This window comes from Pollachius pollachius (genome assembly GCF_949987615.1).
Source record: "Pollachius pollachius genome assembly, chromosome: 1".
Classification (NCBI taxonomy): Eukaryota; Metazoa; Chordata; class Actinopteri; order Gadiformes; family Gadidae; genus Pollachius; species Pollachius pollachius.
This window is the reverse complement of record NC_136934.1, coordinates 620658-639034: the sequence shown is the minus strand read 5'-3', so window position 1 is coordinate 639034 and position 18377 is coordinate 620658. Positions and strand designations below refer to the sequence as shown.

The 18377-nt window shown below is 50.4% G+C and overlaps 3 protein-coding genes across 4 annotated transcripts; all 3 read left to right on the top strand.

Annotated features, from left to right (window-relative positions):
- Positions 1 to 37: 37 nt before the first annotated feature.
- On the top strand, positions 38 to 10795 carry pias2 (protein inhibitor of activated STAT, 2). Of its 2 annotated transcripts, none has more exons than XM_079729375.1 (14): positions 38 to 75; positions 1255 to 1749; positions 1839 to 1926; positions 2077 to 2127; positions 3206 to 3296; positions 3386 to 3520; positions 3650 to 3755; positions 4917 to 4990; positions 5071 to 5231; positions 5839 to 5972; positions 6344 to 6548; positions 8053 to 8192; positions 8579 to 8616; positions 8942 to 10795. In XM_079729375.1, the coding sequence occupies exons 2-14, from the start codon at positions 1638 to 1640 to the stop codon at positions 9176 to 9178; spliced, it is 1572 nt and encodes a 523-aa protein (XP_079585501.1). In that variant the 5' UTR covers positions 38 to 75; positions 1255 to 1637; the 3' UTR covers positions 9179 to 10795. The 2 variants fall into 2 exon arrangements, with proteins under 2 accessions (XP_079585501.1, XP_079585500.1); XM_079729374.1 differs by having other exon boundaries at positions 8053 to 8249.
- Positions 10796 to 11195: 400 nt separating this feature from the next.
- On the top strand, positions 11196 to 14833 carry uqcc3 (ubiquinol-cytochrome c reductase complex assembly factor 3). The gene is made up of 2 exons (XM_079741520.1): positions 11196 to 11429; positions 14101 to 14833. The coding sequence occupies exons 1-2, from the start codon at positions 11313 to 11315 to the stop codon at positions 14221 to 14223; spliced, it is 240 nt and encodes a 79-aa protein (XP_079597646.1). The 5' UTR covers positions 11196 to 11312; the 3' UTR covers positions 14224 to 14833.
- Positions 14834 to 14974: 141 nt separating this feature from the next.
- Positions 14975 to 17950, top strand: sub1b (SUB1 regulator of transcription b). The gene is made up of 5 exons (XM_079731170.1): positions 14975 to 15069; positions 16081 to 16150; positions 16823 to 16966; positions 17313 to 17421; positions 17609 to 17950. Exons 2-5 carry the CDS (start codon positions 16082 to 16084, stop codon positions 17686 to 17688), a joined length of 402 nt encoding a protein of 133 aa, XP_079587296.1. The 5' UTR covers positions 14975 to 15069; position 16081; the 3' UTR covers positions 17689 to 17950.
- The last annotated feature ends 427 nt before the right edge of the window (positions 17951 to 18377 follow it).

Genomic DNA, 18377 nt, shown 5'->3' with positions numbered 1-18377 from the left:
AATCTGGCAACGCTGGTCACATGTCAGGAGAGGATGACGCGGATGACCGCGAAGACAAGATGGCGGATTGTGATGGTGAGTGAGAACAACACCGAGTGTTTGTGTTTAATAACGATATATATATTTATACTCTCCTTTGACGGGCTCTCGCCGCGGAGGTCGAAGGGCTCAGGGATCGGATCTCTGTTGTTGAACGCTAGCTTCATGTGGCTAGCTGATAGCTTCTGCTTATAGTTCCTATTGAGATATAATTATAATATTAATATAAATAGCTGTATATTCATGTTATATAACCGTTTTAAACGGTGGTCCCGTTCCATTACCTGACAGGCCTCCTACCGCAGGCTGTACCAATGGTAGAGAAAGACCCAGGAAAGTGGGATTATAGTTTACTCGCACGTTAAACTTGAGCTTCAATCTGTAGTGAAGGTTTCCAAGTGGAAGCTGTTGAGGTGTTCAGAGTCTCTGTGGATACCGAATGTTATTATCTGTTACTTTAAAATAAAACCAGATGAACAACATCATTTAACCCTAATCGTAACTCTGTAGGACTACAGGGAGCTGCCTAGCGGACGGCGGGAAGGATTTAGCTAACATTTTAAATTCGATTCTAAAGTAAAGGTGAATTTAACGTCTTGTGACACGTTAAGGTCCTGCAATGTGTGCGATTGTATCGCCAGGGGACGTCAGCGTTGTACATGCAGATGTGCTCGTCTTGATCGCTTGTTGTGCAGGAGGTCCGAGGTGCTCTGCATGCGGAGGACGGCGTCAGTCTAATCTCCGGTTGAACTGCTCCACAGAGAAGGGACATGGTTGAGGTTTAATCTGTTGCCATCATATTTTTGGTTTAACAAACGGCCGGTAGAACTTCATTACCCTAAACAGTCCCCCTTTACTTCTACTCCTTTTACTGGAGAATTTGGTCGTAAGGTATAGGACTTATGAACCTATTGAACCATTTTGTCGGTCGACAACGGTGTCTATAGTGCTTAGCCATAGCTCTGGGCATACTGTTCATCTGTTCAGAGGGGCTAAGATAGTCACTCTAGACATCTAGCGGCTAGGTTGACCCCAGCCCAAGGGTTCTGGTTTCAACCCCCAATGTCCGCAGTCTACTTGTGGGCCTACCTGCCTGCCCACAGGGCCTCAAACCAGCCAAACTACCAGACTACCTCAAAACAACTTCACACACACCCTTATTGTAGCCCTATTGTTTATCGCTATACAGAGATAACCCTCACCCTCTTTCTCCAGAACTCCCGAGCTTCAAGTGTTGTTGGACCCAGCTGGAGTGTTCCTGAACCCCACATTCTGCTGAGGGACTCAAGGTGTCTCGAGAACCGCTGGAGCCCCGGAGAGTAGCTCACTGCCCCCCTCCCCCCGGGATTAAAGACCCGGCTGACCCTGACCCCATCTGCTGACCCCTGACCCCATCTGCTGACCCCGTCTTCTGACCCCTGTCCCCCCTGACCCCTTCTCCTGGCCCGGTTTCAGCTAGGTCTGCAGTGTTCTCCCAAGGAGCTGGGAGCTGAGGGAACCCGGATATTTCTACAGGAGTCCCCTTGTTTCGGTGTTGCTCCAGTGTGACCTCCTGGTGACCTCCAGGTGACCTCCAGGTGACCTCCAGGACCAGCAGGATGAACCTCCAGCAGCCGGCGCCTCTCCCGCCCCCTGTCCACCCTGACGTGCAGATGAAGGCCCTTCCATTCTACGACGTGCTGGACGTGCTGATCAAGCCCTCCAGCCTGGGTCTGAGCCCTCTCTGGTCCTCTCAGCAGTGCTGTGGCTCCCTCCTGCTCTGCTGACCCCTTCCTGACCGAGCTTGTCTTTCTTTACAGGAGCGAGCACAGTCCAGCGCTACCACCAAGAGAAGTACTTCATCTTCGCCTTGACGCCCCAGCAAGTACGAGAGATTTGCATCTCCAGGTAGGACTCACCTTCCTCCGCTCTGATAGAAGATCCTGTATCATGGAGACCTTCTTCACATGGTTCATGCTGTAGCTACATCTCCTTTATTTTCTCTGTATTTCTACCACTGGCAGAGCCACACTAACAAGCTGTCTGTTGGTTTATCAGAGACTTCCTTCCAGGCGGCCGGCGGGACTACATGGTTCAGATCCAGCTGAGGTGAGTTAATACGGCTCCCTTTACTTCAGGTAGTCCCCCATGGGGAAGACACCGGGTGCTGTCCTGTGGGGAAGACACCGGGTGCTGTCCTCAGGGTGTTGTCCTCAGGGTGTTGTCCTCAGGGTGTTGTCCTCAGGGTGTTGTCCTCAGGGTGTTGTCCTCAGGTTGTTGTCAGGGTGTTGTCCTCAGGTTGTTGTCAGGGTGTTGTCCTCAGGGTGTTGTCAGGGGGTTGTCCTCAGGGTGTTGTCAGGGTGTTGTCCTATGGTGACGACACTGGGGATGTGCATTTCTGGCAAAAATACTATTCGATATTCGCTGAGAAGTATTCTAATACTATTCGAAAATCGGTCAAGCAAGAACCCCCCACGCACGCACGCACCTCGGATACACGCACACACAATGACACTGGGAGAGGCTTTTATGATTTGTATGAAATCAATCTGTTTATTTCAACAACTGCGGCATCAACATTCAACATCAAAATGATTTCAACGTGGGCTTAGGCAGATAGACCTACATGCGCCGAAAACAGATCGCTATTTATTTTACTGAACACAGCCTGCATGACGTGATCTAGACACGTCTTTAGCATATGGAAACTATGGCCAAAAAAATAACTTCACACGGTGTGTCTTTTTACAATTTACTTGTTACCAGCATTCGTAGTGTTGATCAGCAGAGAAATAGTCCGCCAAAGACATTGACGTCGCTTAGCAACCGAGGACGCTGGGGTTGATAAGTTACTAGACTACTTCCGGAGTGATACGATAGAAACAAAGAAATCAACTTTCCTTGACAGCGCTCATTATATCCTTAGCAACGGTGAATTATCAAAAAATGATTCACCAGCGGAAGTTGTGAAAGCCCATGCAAGTGAACGGAGCGTTCAACAGCATTGAGAAGAGCCGTGTAATAAATAACGATAGTCACATTCATTATTCGATATTCTACATGACTCAGACTATTCGACTATTCGACGATCGTTGCCCATCCCTAGAAGACAGCAGGTGCTGTCCTCAGCGTGTGGTCCTCTGGTGAAGAGGTGTCCCAGCAGGTGTTGTCCCGTGTCGTCTCCTAGGTTCTGTCTGTCGGAGACCAGCTGTCCTCAGGAAGATAACTACCCCAACAGCCTGTGCATCAAGGTCAACGGGAAGCTGTTCCCCCTGCCGGTGAGTTCCCCCCCCCCCCCCCCCCCCCCCCCCCCACCTGGCATTCCTGCCGTCGCCGTTCCCTCATCTTGTGGTTGTTGTGCGTCTAGGGTTATGCCCCGCCTCCTAAGAATGGTGTGGAGCAGAAACGACCAGGAAGGGCGCTCAACATCACCTCCTTGGTACGCCTGTCGTCGGCCGTGCCCAATCAGATCTCTGTGACCTGGTCGCCGGAGATCGGAAAGGTACGACATCCCATCTGCACCATCATGACTCCATCTGCACCATCGTGACCCCATCTGCACCATCATGACCCCATCTGCACCATCATGACCCAAGGGTGAGCCAGTGTGTGTGTGTGTGTGTGTGTGCAGACCTACTCCCTGTCGGTGTACCTGGTGAGGCAGCTGACGTCGCCGCTGCTCCTCCAGAGGCTGAGGATGAAGGGCATCCGGAACCCCGACCACTCCAGAGCTCTGAGTACGCATCACTTCCTCCTAGTCGAGCTCTGAGTACGCATCACTTCCTCCTAGCAGAGCTCTAAGTACGCATCACTTCCTCCTAGCAGAGCTCTGAGTACGCATCACTTCCTCTTCCTCAGAGTTGTGTGTCCACGCCCCTCTGTCAACAGCCTACCTGTAGGAATCCTTCAGCAGGACTCCTACCAGCTCCTTAATGACATCAACACATTCTGCTAGATGCTAACACAGCACACACCTTAGGCCCACCATGTTTCACATCATGGATGCTTTCCTCCAAAGCGGTTAACCCAACATGTTTCTGCCAGGGTTATCCCAACATGTTTCTGCTAGGGTTAGGGTTAACCCAACATGTTTCTGCTAGGGTTAACGCAACATGTTTCTGTTAGGGTTAACCCAACATGTTTCTGCTAGGGTTATCCGAACATGTTTCTGCTAGGGTTAGGGTTAACCCAACATGTTTCTGCTAGGGTTAACGCAACATGTTTCTGTTAGGGTTAACCCAACATGTTTCTGTGAGGGTTAACCCAACATGTTTCTGTGAGGGTTAGGGTTAACCCAACATGTTTCTGTTAGGGTTAACCCAACATGTTTCTGTTAGGGTTAACCCAACATGTTTCTGTGAGGGTTAGGGTTAACCCAACATGTTTCTGTTAGGGTTAACCCAACATGTTTCTGTGAGGGTTAGGGTTAACCCAACATGTTTCTGTGAGGGTTAACCCAACATGTTTCTGTGAGGGTTAGGGTTAACCCAACATGTTTCTGTGAGGGTTAACCCAACATGTTTCTGTGAGGGTTAGGGTTAACCCAACATGTTTCTGTGAGGGTTAGGGTTAACCCAACATGTTTCTGTTAGGGTTAACCCAACATGTTTCTGTGAGGGTTAGGGTTAACCCAACATGTTTCTGTGAGGGTTAGGGTTAACCCAACATGTTTCTGTGAGGGTTAGGGTTACCCCATCATGTTTCTGCTAGGGTTAACGCAACATGTTTCTGTTAGGGTTAACCCAACATGTTTCTGTGAGGGTTAACCCAACATGTTTCTGTGAGGGTTAACCCAACATGTTTCTGTGAGGGTTAGGGTTAACCCAACATGTTTCTGTTAGGGTTAACCCAACATGTTTCTGTGAGGGTTAGGGTTAACCCAACATGTTTCTGTTCAGTCAAAGAGAAGCTGACCGCGGACCCGGACAGTGAGATCGCCACCACCAGCCTCCGCGTGTCCCTTATGTGCCCGGTAAGTTGTCTCCACGTCCGTCGGTCAGTCCACTCATGAGGTCCTGTGTGTGTGAGGTCTCTGACTCCGTCCTCCTCCAGCTTGGGAAGATGCGGCTGACGGTGCCGTGCCGGGCGCTGACCTGCTCCCACCTGCAGTGCTTCGACGCCGCGCTCTACCTGCAGATGAACGAGAAGAAGCCCACCTGGATCTGCCCCGTGTGCGACAAGAAGGCCGCCTACGAGGGCCTCATCATCGACGGGTCGGTGGCCTTTAGCTGCTACTGTCCTGTTAGCTCCTACTGTTAGCTGCTACTGTCCTGTTAGCTGCTACTGTCCTGTTAGCTCCTACTGTTAGCTGCTACTGTCCTGTTAGCTCCTACTGTTAGCTGCTACTGTCCTGTTAGCTGCTACTGTCCTGTTAGCTCCTACCGTTAGCTCCTACTGTCCTGTTAGTTCCTACTGTCCTGTTAGCTCCTACTGTCCTGTTAGCTCCTACTGTCCTCTTAGCTCCTACTGTCCTCTGAGCTCCTACTGTCCTGTTAGCTCCTTCTGTCCTGTTAACTTCTACTGTCCTGTTAGCTCCTTCTGTCCTGTTAGCTCCTACTGTCCTGTTAGCTCCTACTGTCCTGTTAACTTCTACTGTCCTGTTAGCTCCTACTGTCCTGTTAGCTCCTTCTGTCCTGTTAACTTCTACTGTCCTGTTAGCTCCTACCTTTCTGTTGGACAGTAGAACGAAGGAAGTAATGATGTGGACCTGCCAGATACTGATCTCCAGGTTTTTTGCTGCTATAAACCTCCTGTCTCATCTCCTGCCAGATACTGATCTCCAGGTTCTTTGCTGCTATAAACCTCCTGTGTCTCCTGCAGCTTGTTCATGGAGATCCTGAACGACTGCTCTGACGTGGACGAGATAAAGTTCCAGGAGGACGGGACCTGGTGTCCCATGAGGCCCAAGCAGGAGGCACTGAAGCTGTCATCCCAGTGCATCCCCAAAGTAGAAGGTAGGTCTCCAGCAGATCATAGACCATACAGGAGACCTATCTCTAGAAGAAGGTCTATCTAGAAGGAGGTAGGTCTCTAGAAGAAGGTCTACCTCTAGAAGAAGGTCTATCTCTAGAAGAAAGTAGGTCTCTAGAAGAAGGCCTACCTCTAGAAGAAGGTCTATCTCTAGAAGAAGGTAGGTCTCTAGAAGAAGGTCTACCTCTAGAAGAAGGTAGGTCTCTATAAGGTCTACCTCTAGAAGAAGGTAGGTCTCTAGAAGAAGGTCCTATCAGAGATATCAGAGATTGGCTGATCAGTACAGTGATCAGTATTGATCAGAGATTGGCTGAGCAGTAGACATGTGATCATTACTGGGTGTTAATCCCCCCAGCGTCGGCCCCCCAGCGGCCCAGCCCGGCGGTGGTGTCGGTCTGCTCGGAGCCATCCTCGCCTTCCACCAAGAAGGCTGACGTCATCGACCTCACCCTGGACAGCTCCTCCTCCTCCTCCTCGGAGAACGAGGAGGAGGAGGAGGACCCCCTCCCTAAGAAACGCTGCCTCTACATGACCAAGACCGAGGACGTGCACGGCAAGGGGTGAGTCTGCTGCTGACGGTACTATCACTATACTATCACTATACTATCACTGTACTATCACTATCACTGTACTATCACTGTACTAACACTATCACTGTACTATCACTGTACTAACACTATCACTGTACTATCACTGTACTATCACTATACTATCACTATACTATCACTATACTATCACTGTACTATCACTATACTATCACTAAACTATCACTATCACTGTACTATCACTGTACTAACACTATCACTGTACTATCACTATCACTATACTATCACTATACTATCACTGTACCATCACTGTACCATCACTGTACTATCACTATCACTGTACTATCACTGTACTATCACTAAACTATCACTATCACTGTACTAACACTATCACTGTACTATCACTGTACTATCACTATACTATCACTAAACTATCACTTTACTATCACTGTACTATCACTATACTATCACTATACTATCACTGTATTATCACTATACTATCACTAAACTATCACTATACTATAACTATACTATCACTGTACTATCACTATCACTGTACTATCACTATCACTGTACTATCACTATCACTACTGTACTATACTATCACTAAACTATCACTGTACTAACACTATCACTGTACTATCACTGTACTATCACTATACTATCACTATACTATCACTATACTATCACTGTACTATCACTAAACTATCACTATACTATCACTATCACTGTACTATCACTATCACTGTACTATCACTATCACTAGTCTAGAGCAGGTAGGGGTTAGACAGTAACCTGATGGGTCTAGAGCGGGTAGGGGTTAGACAGTAACCTGATGGGTCTAGAGAGCGGGTAGGGGTTAGACAGTAACCTGATGGGTCTAGAGCGGGTAGGGGTTAGACAGTAACCTGATGGGTCTAAAGAGCGGGTAGGGGTTAGACAGTAACCTGATGGGTCTAGAGCGGGTAGGGGTTAGACAGTAACCTGATGGGTCTAGAGAGCGGGTAGGGGTTAGACAGTAACCTGATGGGTCTAAAGAGCGGGTAGGGGTTAGACAGTAACCTGATGGGTCTAGAGCGGGTAGGGGTTAGACAGTAACCTGATGGGTCTAGAGAAAGGGTAGGGGTTAGACAGTAACCTGATGGGTCTAAAGAGCGGGTAGGGGTTAGACAGTAACCTGATGGGTCTAGAGCGGGTAGGGGTTAGACAGTAACCTGATGGGTCTAGAGCGGGTAGGGGTTAGACAGTAACCTGATGGGTCTAGAGAGCGGGTAGGGGTTAGACAGTAACCTGATGGGTCTAGAGCGGGTAGGGGTTAGACAGTAACCTGATGGGTCTAAAGAGCGGGTAGGGGTTAGACAGTAACCTGATGGGTCTAAAGAGCGGGTAGGGGTTAGCCTGCAGGTAAACATATTGGACCTCAGTGACCGGCAGCGGTCTCAGTGATCAGAGGCCAGCCCAGCTGTGTCCTGACGTGTCTGTGTGTCCTGTCGTCTGTCTCCTGTGTCTTCCGTCTCAGAGTGTTGACCTACCAGCCGTCGTCGGTGCGAATGCCCACCGTGCCCAGTCTGGACGCGCCCTACCTGAGCTCCACCCTGGCCGACTACGCTGTGCCCTTCCACCACTCCACCCTGGCCTCCATCCCCACAGACATGCAGAGTAGGCCTACAGCCTTCCACCACTCCACCCTGACCTCCAACCCCACAGACATGCAGAGTAGGCCTACAGCCTTCAGGCCCACAGCAGCTCTCCTCAGGAGCTGGAGCTCCTCTTGCCCTTGAGAAGGCTCAGGGGTCTTCATGAGGCTGGAGCTCCTCTAGCCCTGGAGAAGGCTCAGGGGTCTTCATGAGGCTGGAGCTCCTCTAGCCCTGGAGAAGGCTCAGGGGTCTTCATGAGCTCACTGTGGCTGTAGAACCCAGAAGAACAGAACTGCTGATGTTAAATCTAAACTGATAACAGGATATTTATGAATTGACTTGTGAGTCAACATTACTATTAGTATATATTCTGTATTATACTTATAAATCTCTCTACTTTACTTACAGGTCTGGATCTGTTCTCCCTGATTCAAGCAGATTCCCAGGTAGAACACTAATACACAAATACTTTCACTTTTAACTTGGCTTTTAGCTCTATGTGTAGCTCTATGAGCAGCTCTATGAGCGGCTCTATGTGTAGCTCTATGTGCAGCTCTATGAGCAGCTCTATCATTAGCTCTATGTGTAGCTCTATGAGCAGCTCTATGAGCAGCTCTATGTGTAGCTCTATGAGCAGCTCTATGTGTAGCTCTATGTAGCCATGTTGAATGCCCCGGCTACATTGCTCAGACACATCTCATGCTGCTGATGATGTCTTTTATTTAAATACCGTGTGTGTGTGTGTGTGTGTGTGTGTGTGTGTGTGTGCAGCACTACCGGGCCCCCATGTTCCTGGACACCCTGTCCGGGGGGCTGCCCGGCGGGGGGGCTAGTGGTTCGGCCCTGGTGACCTCGTCAAGCACACGCTACGAGCCCGGCCTCCACGGGGGGCCCGGTCTCCATGGGGGGGCCGGCCTCCACGGGGCGGGCCCCCCCCACGAGACCTGCGTCATCACCGGGGGGGGCGGTGGGCCCGGCAGCATCTCGGACATCATCTCCCTGGACTGAGCCGGACCCCCGGGGCCCCCGGAGGAGAGCTAGGACTGGGGCTCTCTGAACCTCCGCTGGGCGGGACTCCGGACCCACGGCAGCAGGGCGTGTCCCAGCGTTCCCATTGGCTCCCTGTGGAAGGCTAAAGGTCCTAGCGTTCCCATTGGCTCCCTGTGGAAGGCTAAAGGTCCCAGCGTTCCCATTGGCTCCCTGAGGAAGGCTAAAGGTCCCAGCGTTCCCATTGGCTCCCTGTGGAAGGCTAAAGGTCCCAGCGTTCCCATTGGCTCCCTGAGGAAGGCTAAAGGTCCCAGCGTTCCCATTGGCTCCCTGAGGAAGGCTAAAGGTCCCAGCGTTCCCATTGGCTCCCTGAGGAAGGCTAAAGGTCCCAGCGTTCCCATTGGCTCCCTGAGGAAGGCTAAAGGTCCCAGCGTTCCCATTGGCTCCCTGTGGAAGGCTAAAGGTCATAACGTTCCCATTGGCTCCCTGTGTTAGGCTAAAGGTCCTAGCGTTCCCATTGGCTCCCCGTGGAACGCTAAATGTCCTAGCGATCCCATTGGCTCCCTGTGGAAGGCTAAAGGTCTTCTCTGTATCCCAGAGCAATAACAGATCAGTCCTGTGTTGCATTCAAGTCCCCTTTGAAGTGTAGTAAAAAAAAGGGCACATGTCATTACACTGTGACTGAAAAAAAGTGTATTTGTGATATCCAATCAAAAGTCCAATTTAATACCGTTGAAAAAGGTTTTCTTTTGTTTGATTGGCCGTTAATTTAATAAGGGCTCAACATCGCAATCCAGCCTTTGGTTTGGGAATCAGAGGAGCACGGGAGGTGGGTTGTCATGGTGATAGTCATGGGAGGTATGTTGTCATGGTGATAGTCATGGTTTTGGGGTCATTGCTTAATTGTTTGGGAAATGATATCATTATGGGAAAACATTATTGTGTTTGAAACGACCCTAACCTTAACCCAGTTTTTTTATAAGGTATTTTTACGTTGGTTTAAGTCCTGAACAGGAAGACCTCTGGACGCCTCAACATGGCCGCCGGAGTCCTACTGGACCTCCCATGATGCATTCTGAGGGCGCTCTGTCGGGAGTGGGGATTGTTTCTAATCGTATGGGATCCCTCTGGTCCGTTTTGTGAGGACCGCGTGACCGGTGTGACCAACACAGAACTTGAAGATGTTCCATGGTCTCTCACGTTTCTACTGTCCCGCCATGTTTGGTTTCTTAATTTCTCCGCAGAACATTTCTTCTCTTGTTGAGGTTTTTTTCAGGCTGTGATGGACGTTGGAAGGATTTGTTTTGTTTGTATTCTGTTTTAATGTTTGATACCGTGGGACCAGAAACACGTTTCCTCAAGACACGCCTCCGGTCCACTGACAGGCGGTCTGAGGAAACTTCGGGAAACCCCTCCAATAGAACCCGGGTCCTCCAATAGAACCCAGGTCCTCCAGTAGAACCCAGGTCCTCCAGTAGACCCCGACCCGGGTTCTATTGGAGGACCCGGGTCTGGTGTGATGGTAGGGTTGTAACTAGGGGTTGAACGGTAGGGGGTCCTGGCAGAACCCTGGGACGATGTGCGGGAACGAAAAGCTATGAAAGCTGTCTGATCCTTCCGGTCTGATCTGAACTTCAATGAATAAAATTTGTTTTTGTATTAACGTGTCGTTTGAACCACCCCGCCAGCCCCAGCATTAGCATGCATTAACATTAACACTGGGGCCGGTTAATATGCTGAGGCACTTTCTTTTTGTAATCCTCCATGAAAAGCTAATTATGCATTTTTTCATGAGGTGTAGATCTGGTGCCCTCTCGCGTAAAGTGCATGTATAACACCAAAGAAAAGGCATAGAATCTAGGTATATATAAAAGAGGTGTATCTGTCGTACATGACAGATATATCTTTACTTCGTTCCCCATAAGCCTCGCTGTAAGGTGGTGTTCACTGTATCTTGGTGCGTGGTCGAGGATATCGGGAAGGACGACCGGTTATATAGCGCCTGGCCCACAATGCATTGCACACACGACCGTGGATACGTAACCAGACAACAACGCTGCACAAAAAGTTGGTGCTATGCGTTGACACTTCCCCGGTGCCTCGCAGCGCGCTTTGGTCCACTATCTGAACTCAACCGTTCACTCAAACAGAAGGCATGAGCGCACTTCGCAAGGTGGTGAGCTACGCGTGGTGCGCGCTGGCAGTGGGCGGCGGGCTGGGCCTGTGGTACATCGTGGTACCGTCCGAGGAGCGCAAGAAGGAGATGGTGAAGGTGATTATTGATTATGGGTCAGCAGGAGCAGGACGGTATGTTCGTTACCCAGGAGCAGTAATAGTGTGGTCGTGGTGGTGTAACTACACCTAAAGGAAGTTTATACAGCAGGGGAAACGTGCCGTAAGGCGCAGCGGTAAGACCTGCGGCGGTAAGGCGCTGCGGCAGGACGCGCGACGGTGAGATCTGAGTATATAGGACTCCATGTATTCATGTTGTTTGGAAAAGCCTAGCATTTGGGGGTGTTCAGACGATATTTCTGACCATGTCAGTATTGGAGTAACCTTATTGATCTCCGGACGTTACACCTCTCTATTCACCCCTTGCAAGCACGTGACCATGACCACGTGACGACGCCATGACGGACGGCAAAATCACCAGCAGAAGAGTGTAGTAGACGAGCTGGAAGTTTATCGTTGGAGGTAGGGCATCTGGTAGGTGCCAAACAGACTTAACTTCAGACTGCATCAAGTCGCTTCAATTTGAGTGAGCTTCAATATGACAAGAGCCTAGTCATAAAATATAGGGAAGCTGCCTGAGAAGGCTACTGTACCACCAAGAGGGCGCTGAGAACCATGGCCCCTGCCTATAACTATCCTATCTATGAATGTATCTATATCTATCTATCTATCCATCTATCCATCTATCTCTCAGTATCTGTGGACTTATAGCCTACTTATCTATCTGTAATAACCACTTGTGTAAGATACAGATGACACTGTTTGAGACTGATCAGTGAATTCTGACATTAGGCTACGTTTGTGAATGGGTAACGTTAGACTGCACAGCCCCATCACGCTAGTTGGCACTTGCCCATAACACAGGCCACTCATGTTACAAATGACAATTTGACTGGGTCTCCATCTGGACATGGATGATGGTATGGCATTACACAGATTAAGTACAAGTAATTGGGAAATACATGAATCTTATTTTGTAAAAAATGTTCGCTGCAAATCCTCGAGTACTTGGAGGGCTGCCAGTCCTTTCTGCTTATAGCAGCAACCCATCGCTGCCTTCTCTCCCCATCGAATGGTATCCGGTAAAACGAAACATTGGCTTTACCCTGCCTATTGGCACAGCCAACTGCACAACAAGAAATAACCATGGTACACGAACGAACGAGTGAACACGTACCAGAGAATGTCTATTTTGCTTGCCGTCCGCCAACTACAGCATAGCTTTTCCGATACTTCCGCCGTCCGTCATGGAGTTCATAATTCGCGCGAGTTTTGCGTGACGTCACTAGCAAGGGGTGAATACGTACACATGAACTTTGAACCTCGCGTCACGTCGCAGCAAATTGTAGAGGCCAAGATCGGCCTGTAAACCACTAAAGTAAACTGGATAAAAAGCACCGTAATGCTTACATTTATCGAGGGACTCAATTAGTCGTATTTATTCATTGGTTTGTATTTGTTTACATCTTGCCATCTCCAACATGGCGGCGTTAGGACGCCCTCTCCAACATGGTGGCGCCCCCCGCAGTGCGGGTCAAGGCTGTCAGGGCTCGTTTCGGTGTCAACTCCTTTCTGTTTGGCATTTGGAAATACCCGTGGGGTATCTTAAGATGTCCCTCATCAAACCCCCACGATACTTCACTCAGGAGCAGTCACTTTAATTGCCTTTTTGGCTTAATGGTGTTGAAGTGAACTATATTAGTTAGAACCTGATGTCGTAAAGCAGGGGTTCACGTCGTAAAGCGGGTTCACGTCGTAAAGCAGGAGTTCATGTCCTGCAGGGGTTCACATTGTAAAGCAGGGGTTCCTGTCTGAACGTGGTGTCTCATGTTGCTGTGTCGTTGAGGTTGAGTTCCTCGCTCTTCTACAGAGGAGGTTCCTCTCTGGTCCTTTGGAGCAGTGGTTCTCCCCCTCTTTCTACTAGTGTACCCCCTTCACAGATTATCCTTTCTTCTCTTTGTTTAGATTTCAACCACATACTGGAGAAATAAATGAGTTGGCTTTCTTTTAAATTAGTATCTCCTGAGTGCCCCCTGCAGTGCTCCAAAGTACCCCTAGGGAACTGCAGACCCCCCATCTGAGAACCACTGCCCCAGAGGCTCTGGGGTCACTAGGGGTACCCTGGAGCTGTGCTGAAGGACGAGTGACGCTGATGGTTGAAGGACCAGTGTAGCTAATGGTTGAAGGACCAGTGAAGTGACGGTTGAAGGACCAGTGTAGCTAATGGTTGAAGGACCAGTGAAGTGACGGTTGAAGGACCAGTGTAGCTAATGGTTGAAGGACCAGTGAAGTGACGGTTGAAGGACCAGTGTAGCTAATGGTTGAAGGACCAGTGAAGTGACGGTTGAAGGACCAGTGTAGCTAATGGTTGAAGGACCACTGAAGTGACGGTTGAAGGACCAGTGTAGCTAATGGTTGAAGGACCAGTGAAGTGACGGTTGAAGGACCAGTTTAGCTAATGGTTGAAGGACCAGTGAAGTGACGGTTGAAGGACCAGTGAAGTGACGGTTGAAGGACCAGTGTAGCTAATGGTTGAAGGACCAGTGAAGTGACGGTTGAAGGACCAGTGTAGCTAATGGTTGAAGGACCAGTGAAGTGACGGTTGAAGGACCAGTGTAGCTAATGGTTGAAGGACCAGTGAAGTGACGGTTGAAGGACCAGTGTAGCTAATGGTTGAAGGACCAGTGAAGTGACGGTTGTTGTCCCCTCAGAACCTCCCGGAGGCGAACCCGCTGCGGGCGGAGGAGACGCGCCGGAGAAACGCGCTGATGATGCAGGTCTTGAAGGAGGCCGCCGAGACCGACGCCAACCTGGCCCGGGGCATCGGGAGGTGAGAGGACCGGGACCCCCCTGAAGCCCTCCCCAGACCCCAGACCCCCTACAACCACCTGCCCCCCGGACCTGTTGGGACCCCCAGAACCACCTGGACCTGCTGGGACCCCCAGAACCACCTGGACCCGCTGGGACCCCCAGAACCACCTGGACCCGCTGGGACCCCAGAAGCACCTCCCCCCCGGGGCCCCCTGAGGTTAGGGTGGAGCAGGGCGGGGCCATGGTGGTCCTTCACCCCTCATCGTCTTGTCCTGTTGCTGCTCTGCTTGAAGCTAATCAGAGCTCAAGAGTCCTAATGCTGGTCAGACCCTGGATTAAACTGGTTTCAACTGGACTGAACCCCTCTCTAGGTGTTCTAGAGGGTTTAAACTGGTTTAAACTGGACTGAACCCCTCCCCAGGTGGCTGTGTTCCTCTGATGTGAGGACGTATGATAATATAACATAAGAACCGTAACCATAGCAACCTGCACTGTGGGGAATATTTAAACATGTTTGTGTGTTTTGGTTTAGTTTTATATATGTCATTAAAACAATATCTGTCAACTCCAGCCTAATCTCACAGAAGCACCTGATTTAAAAAACAAACTCTACATAAATGAACACATTGTCAAAGAAGCTGAAAATTAAAGAAACAAAAAGGTGTAAATGTGGACCATTACTGGCGAAAGGTTTTTACGAATTTATCAGAATTAGTAATTCATTCTGAGGACCGCACTACACGTACACGCACGCGCACACATCATGTCCGACACGTACACGCGCACACAGCTGAGCTGCGGTTTCTTTAAGTCTTTCCTCGTCTCGAGCTGCCGATTCCAGACCGCCACAGCCTCGCGACCAGACACACGTAAGAACTCGCCGCACGCGCTATGCAACACAGCTTGATGCTACACTGATGAAGTCTTCCGCAGGATGAGGCTAGAAGAGCGTTTGATAACTTAGGATAAGAAACCAGGTAGAGGAGCTAGCTGTTAGCTCAGTGGCTAGGCTAACCACTGGCTAGGCTATTCTTCCTGGCTAGGATGCTTCGCTAGCTAGGCTAGTGGAGCATCCTAGACAGGACGAGCCGTGGGCTCTCCTAGTCGACATTATGCTACAGCTACGCGCTCACCTCTAAACTCGAGGGCAGATGAACACGAAGTGCACGTGCTGCTGAAAGCGAGCATTGTTGAGCGCAGTGGGAACGAGCGGCCATTGAGGTGGTCTTCACACACGCTCAAGCACAGCCTACACATACGCAAACACATACACACACAGCCTGTGTGCACGCACAGCCTACATATACGCACACACAGCCAGCAGTCTGTGTAGCTCTGTTTTGATTGTATGCTGACGGTTGGGTGTGTGAATTATATGTGTATTGTGTGTGTGACTGCAATTGTGGCAATTTATTTCCTTCTTCCCAAGCTACTCAGTTAGTAGTAGTGATTCTTTCGAAACCCTTAACGTGTGTCCACTCAGAATTAAATACATTCCTTCAGCTGTTAGGGGGAATAATGGAAAAAACTATACTACAGCACCCCACTGCAGCCTATATAGCACCCTACTGCAGCCTATATAGCACCCTATGGCAGCATATATAGCACCCCACTGCAGCCTATAAAGCACCCTACTGCAGCCTATATAGCACCCTACTGCAGCCTATATAGCACCCTATAGCACCCTATGGCAGCATATATAGCACCCCACTGCAGCCTATATAGCATCCTATAGCACCCTATGGCAGCCTATATAGCACCCTACTGCAGCCTTAAGTTGGCCAATGGTTTCTCATTGGTTGATTTCTTGGAACCTTCCTTGATGGCCACCAGGGGGCAGTGTCAACCTTTATTCAAACCTCTAGCCACATCTGTTTCAGGATGCCGAAATCAAAGGAAGTTCTGTCGTCCACGTCGGGCAGCGACTCGGACAGCGAGGTAGAGACCAAGGTAAGACTCATCACTCACCTGGTCAGGTAGGGCCACGTCCTGAGTGACAGGTAGGCCCACGTCCTGAGTGACAGGTAGGTCCACGTCCTGAGTGACAGGTAGGGCCACGTCCTGAGTGACAGGTAGGGCCACTTCCTGAGTGACAGGTAGGGCCACGTCCTGAGTGACAGGTAGGTTCACGTCCTGAGTGACAGGTAGGTCCACGTCCTGAGTGACAGGTAGGGCCACGTCCTGAGTGACAGGTAGGGCCACGTCCTGAGTGACAGGTAGGGCCACGTCCTGAGTGACAGGTAGGGCCACGTCCTGAGTGACAGGTAGGGCCACGTCCTGAGTGACAGGTAGGACAGCGTCCGACTAACTTTGCTGTGCCTGTTTACGTAAAGGCGTCTGCTTAATGACAAAATAATGACTTGACAACTACGTAACGACCAATAGCTGAGAAGTATCTGTATGTAAGGACCAATAGGAGACAGGTTCTATCTTTGACGACCAATAAGAGACAGGTTCTATCTGTGATGACCAATGAGAGGACGGTTTTATCTATGACGACCGATAAGGGACAGGTTCTGTCTGTGACGACCAATAGCTGAGAAGGGATCCTTATGCAAGGACCAATAGGAGACAGGTTCTATCTGTGACCACCAATCAGCTGACGGCGTGGTGTGTTGCTAGGCGAAGCGGAAGAAGCCGAGCGCTCCGGAGAAAGCGGCCAAGAAGCCGAAGAGCGGAGAGCCGTCGAGAGCGGGCGGCTCGGCCAAGAGCGGCGGCGGCGGCGGCGGCGGCGGCGGCGGCGGCGTAGAGGACGGCATGTTCCAGGTAGGAGGGGCAAGGGGGCGGGGCTCCAGGTAGGAGGGGGTGGGGGTCAAGTTAGGAGGGGCCAGGGGGCGGGGCTCCAAGTGGGAGGGGCCAGGGGGCGGGGCTCCAGGTAGGAGGGGCATTTCGAGCTTTGCGACGGGTGTCTGCTAGCATTTAGAGAGTAGCGACGGGCGTCTGCTAGCATTTAGAGCTAGTGACGGGCGTCTGCGCCTGCTAGCATAGCAGGTATAGGGCTCTTTCATGCTGCTAGGCGACGCTCCAGGCCCCAGCTGTGGTTCCAGTTTGGGATCAGTGTGTACTGTCTGGAGGGAGGAGGCTCTGTTGTTGACCTCCGTCTGTGTTTCAGATCGGGAAGATGCGGTACGTGAGTGTCAGGGACTTCAAGGGCAAAACGCTGGTGGACATCAGGGAGTACTGGATGAACCCGGACGGAGAGATGAAGCCCGGGAAGAAAGGTACAGAACTCACCTCCTTCTGCTCAGCCACGGCCATATCACTGCTGGTTAAACACGGCCTGCTGTCTCCTCTCCTGCTCCTCCTGCTCCTCCTCTCCTCCTCTTTCTGTCTCCCCCTCCTCCTCCTCCTGCTCCTCTCCCTCTCTTCCTCCTCCTCCTCCTCCTCCTCCTCCTCCTCCTCCTCCAGGGATCTCGCTGAATGCCGAGCAGTGGAGCCAGCTCAAGGAGCAGATCAGTGACATCGATGAGGCGGTGAAGAAGCTGTAGGCGGGCTCCTCCTGCCTTTCTTTTTGTTAAACGACTTCTTGACTCCTTCAGTTTTTTATAGTCGACTAGATGAAGTTTGCGTTGTATTGGACCAAATGTTTCCTGCATGTGTTTGGTAGTTTGTGTTGTTGATGACCCGCAGAAGCAGAGTTTCCTAGCTGTTGGGCTGATAGGCCCTGCGTGTGTGCGTGCGTGCGTGCGTGTATGTGTGTGTGTGTGTGTGTGTTCTTTGAGATATTGACAATAAAAAGACTGACCCAGATGATTTGTGTTCCGGTGGTCTCTTTGGGGTGGTGGGGTAGGGGTTGGCCACCAGGGTGCAGGCTCGGGTCATACTCCGGGTTAATTCTGTGAGTTGGCCACCAGGGGGCAGGCTCGGGTCACATATGGAAACATAGGCAGTCATGTTGTTAATTTCTTTACGGACGTATGCTGCTTTCCCAATTAGTGTTTCTATCTCGCTCCAATCTAAATTAGGTTTCATATTCTCAAAGAACATGGAAACAAACTATTTAATATCACCCAAACTCGAGGCCTGACAAAACAGACTGTGTTCCTGTCCACCTCTGAGGTGGTGCGGTGTACAGGACAGCGACACCCTGACCACTCTTCTCCAACCTTTTGAAGGAAAACCATGATTTGGGGTTCTAAAATGGAGGGCTCCTGATTGGTTGAGCTGCTGGTCGTGT

Excerpts from the sequence above, each read along its gene's own strand:
- pias2 (XM_079729374.1), top strand. The coding sequence starts at position 1,638 with ATGAACCTCCAGCAGCCGGCGCCTCTCCCGCCCCCTGTCCACCCTGAC. Across the intron at positions 3,297-3,385 it reads GGAAGCTGTTCCCCCTGCCG|GGTTATGCCCCGCCTCCTAA; the intron begins GTGAGTTCCCCC and ends TTGTGCGTCTAG. Across the intron at positions 5,232-5,838 it reads GAGGGCCTCATCATCGACGG|CTTGTTCATGGAGATCCTGA; the intron begins GTCGGTGGCCTT and ends TGTCTCCTGCAG.
- uqcc3 (XM_079741520.1), top strand. The coding sequence starts at position 11,313 with ATGAGCGCACTTCGCAAGGTGGTGAGCTACGCGTGGTGCGCGCTGGCA. Across the intron at positions 11,430-14,100 it reads GCAAGAAGGAGATGGTGAAG|AACCTCCCGGAGGCGAACCC; the intron begins GTGATTATTGAT and ends TTGTCCCCTCAG.
- sub1b (XM_079731170.1), top strand. The coding sequence starts at position 16,082 with ATGCCGAAATCAAAGGAAGTTCTGTCGTCCACGTCGGGCAGCGACTCG. Across the intron at positions 16,151-16,822 it reads ACAGCGAGGTAGAGACCAAG|GCGAAGCGGAAGAAGCCGAG; the intron begins GTAAGACTCATC and ends GTGTGTTGCTAG. Across the intron at positions 17,422-17,608 it reads GATGAAGCCCGGGAAGAAAG|GGATCTCGCTGAATGCCGAG; the intron begins GTACAGAACTCA and ends CTCCTCCTCCAG.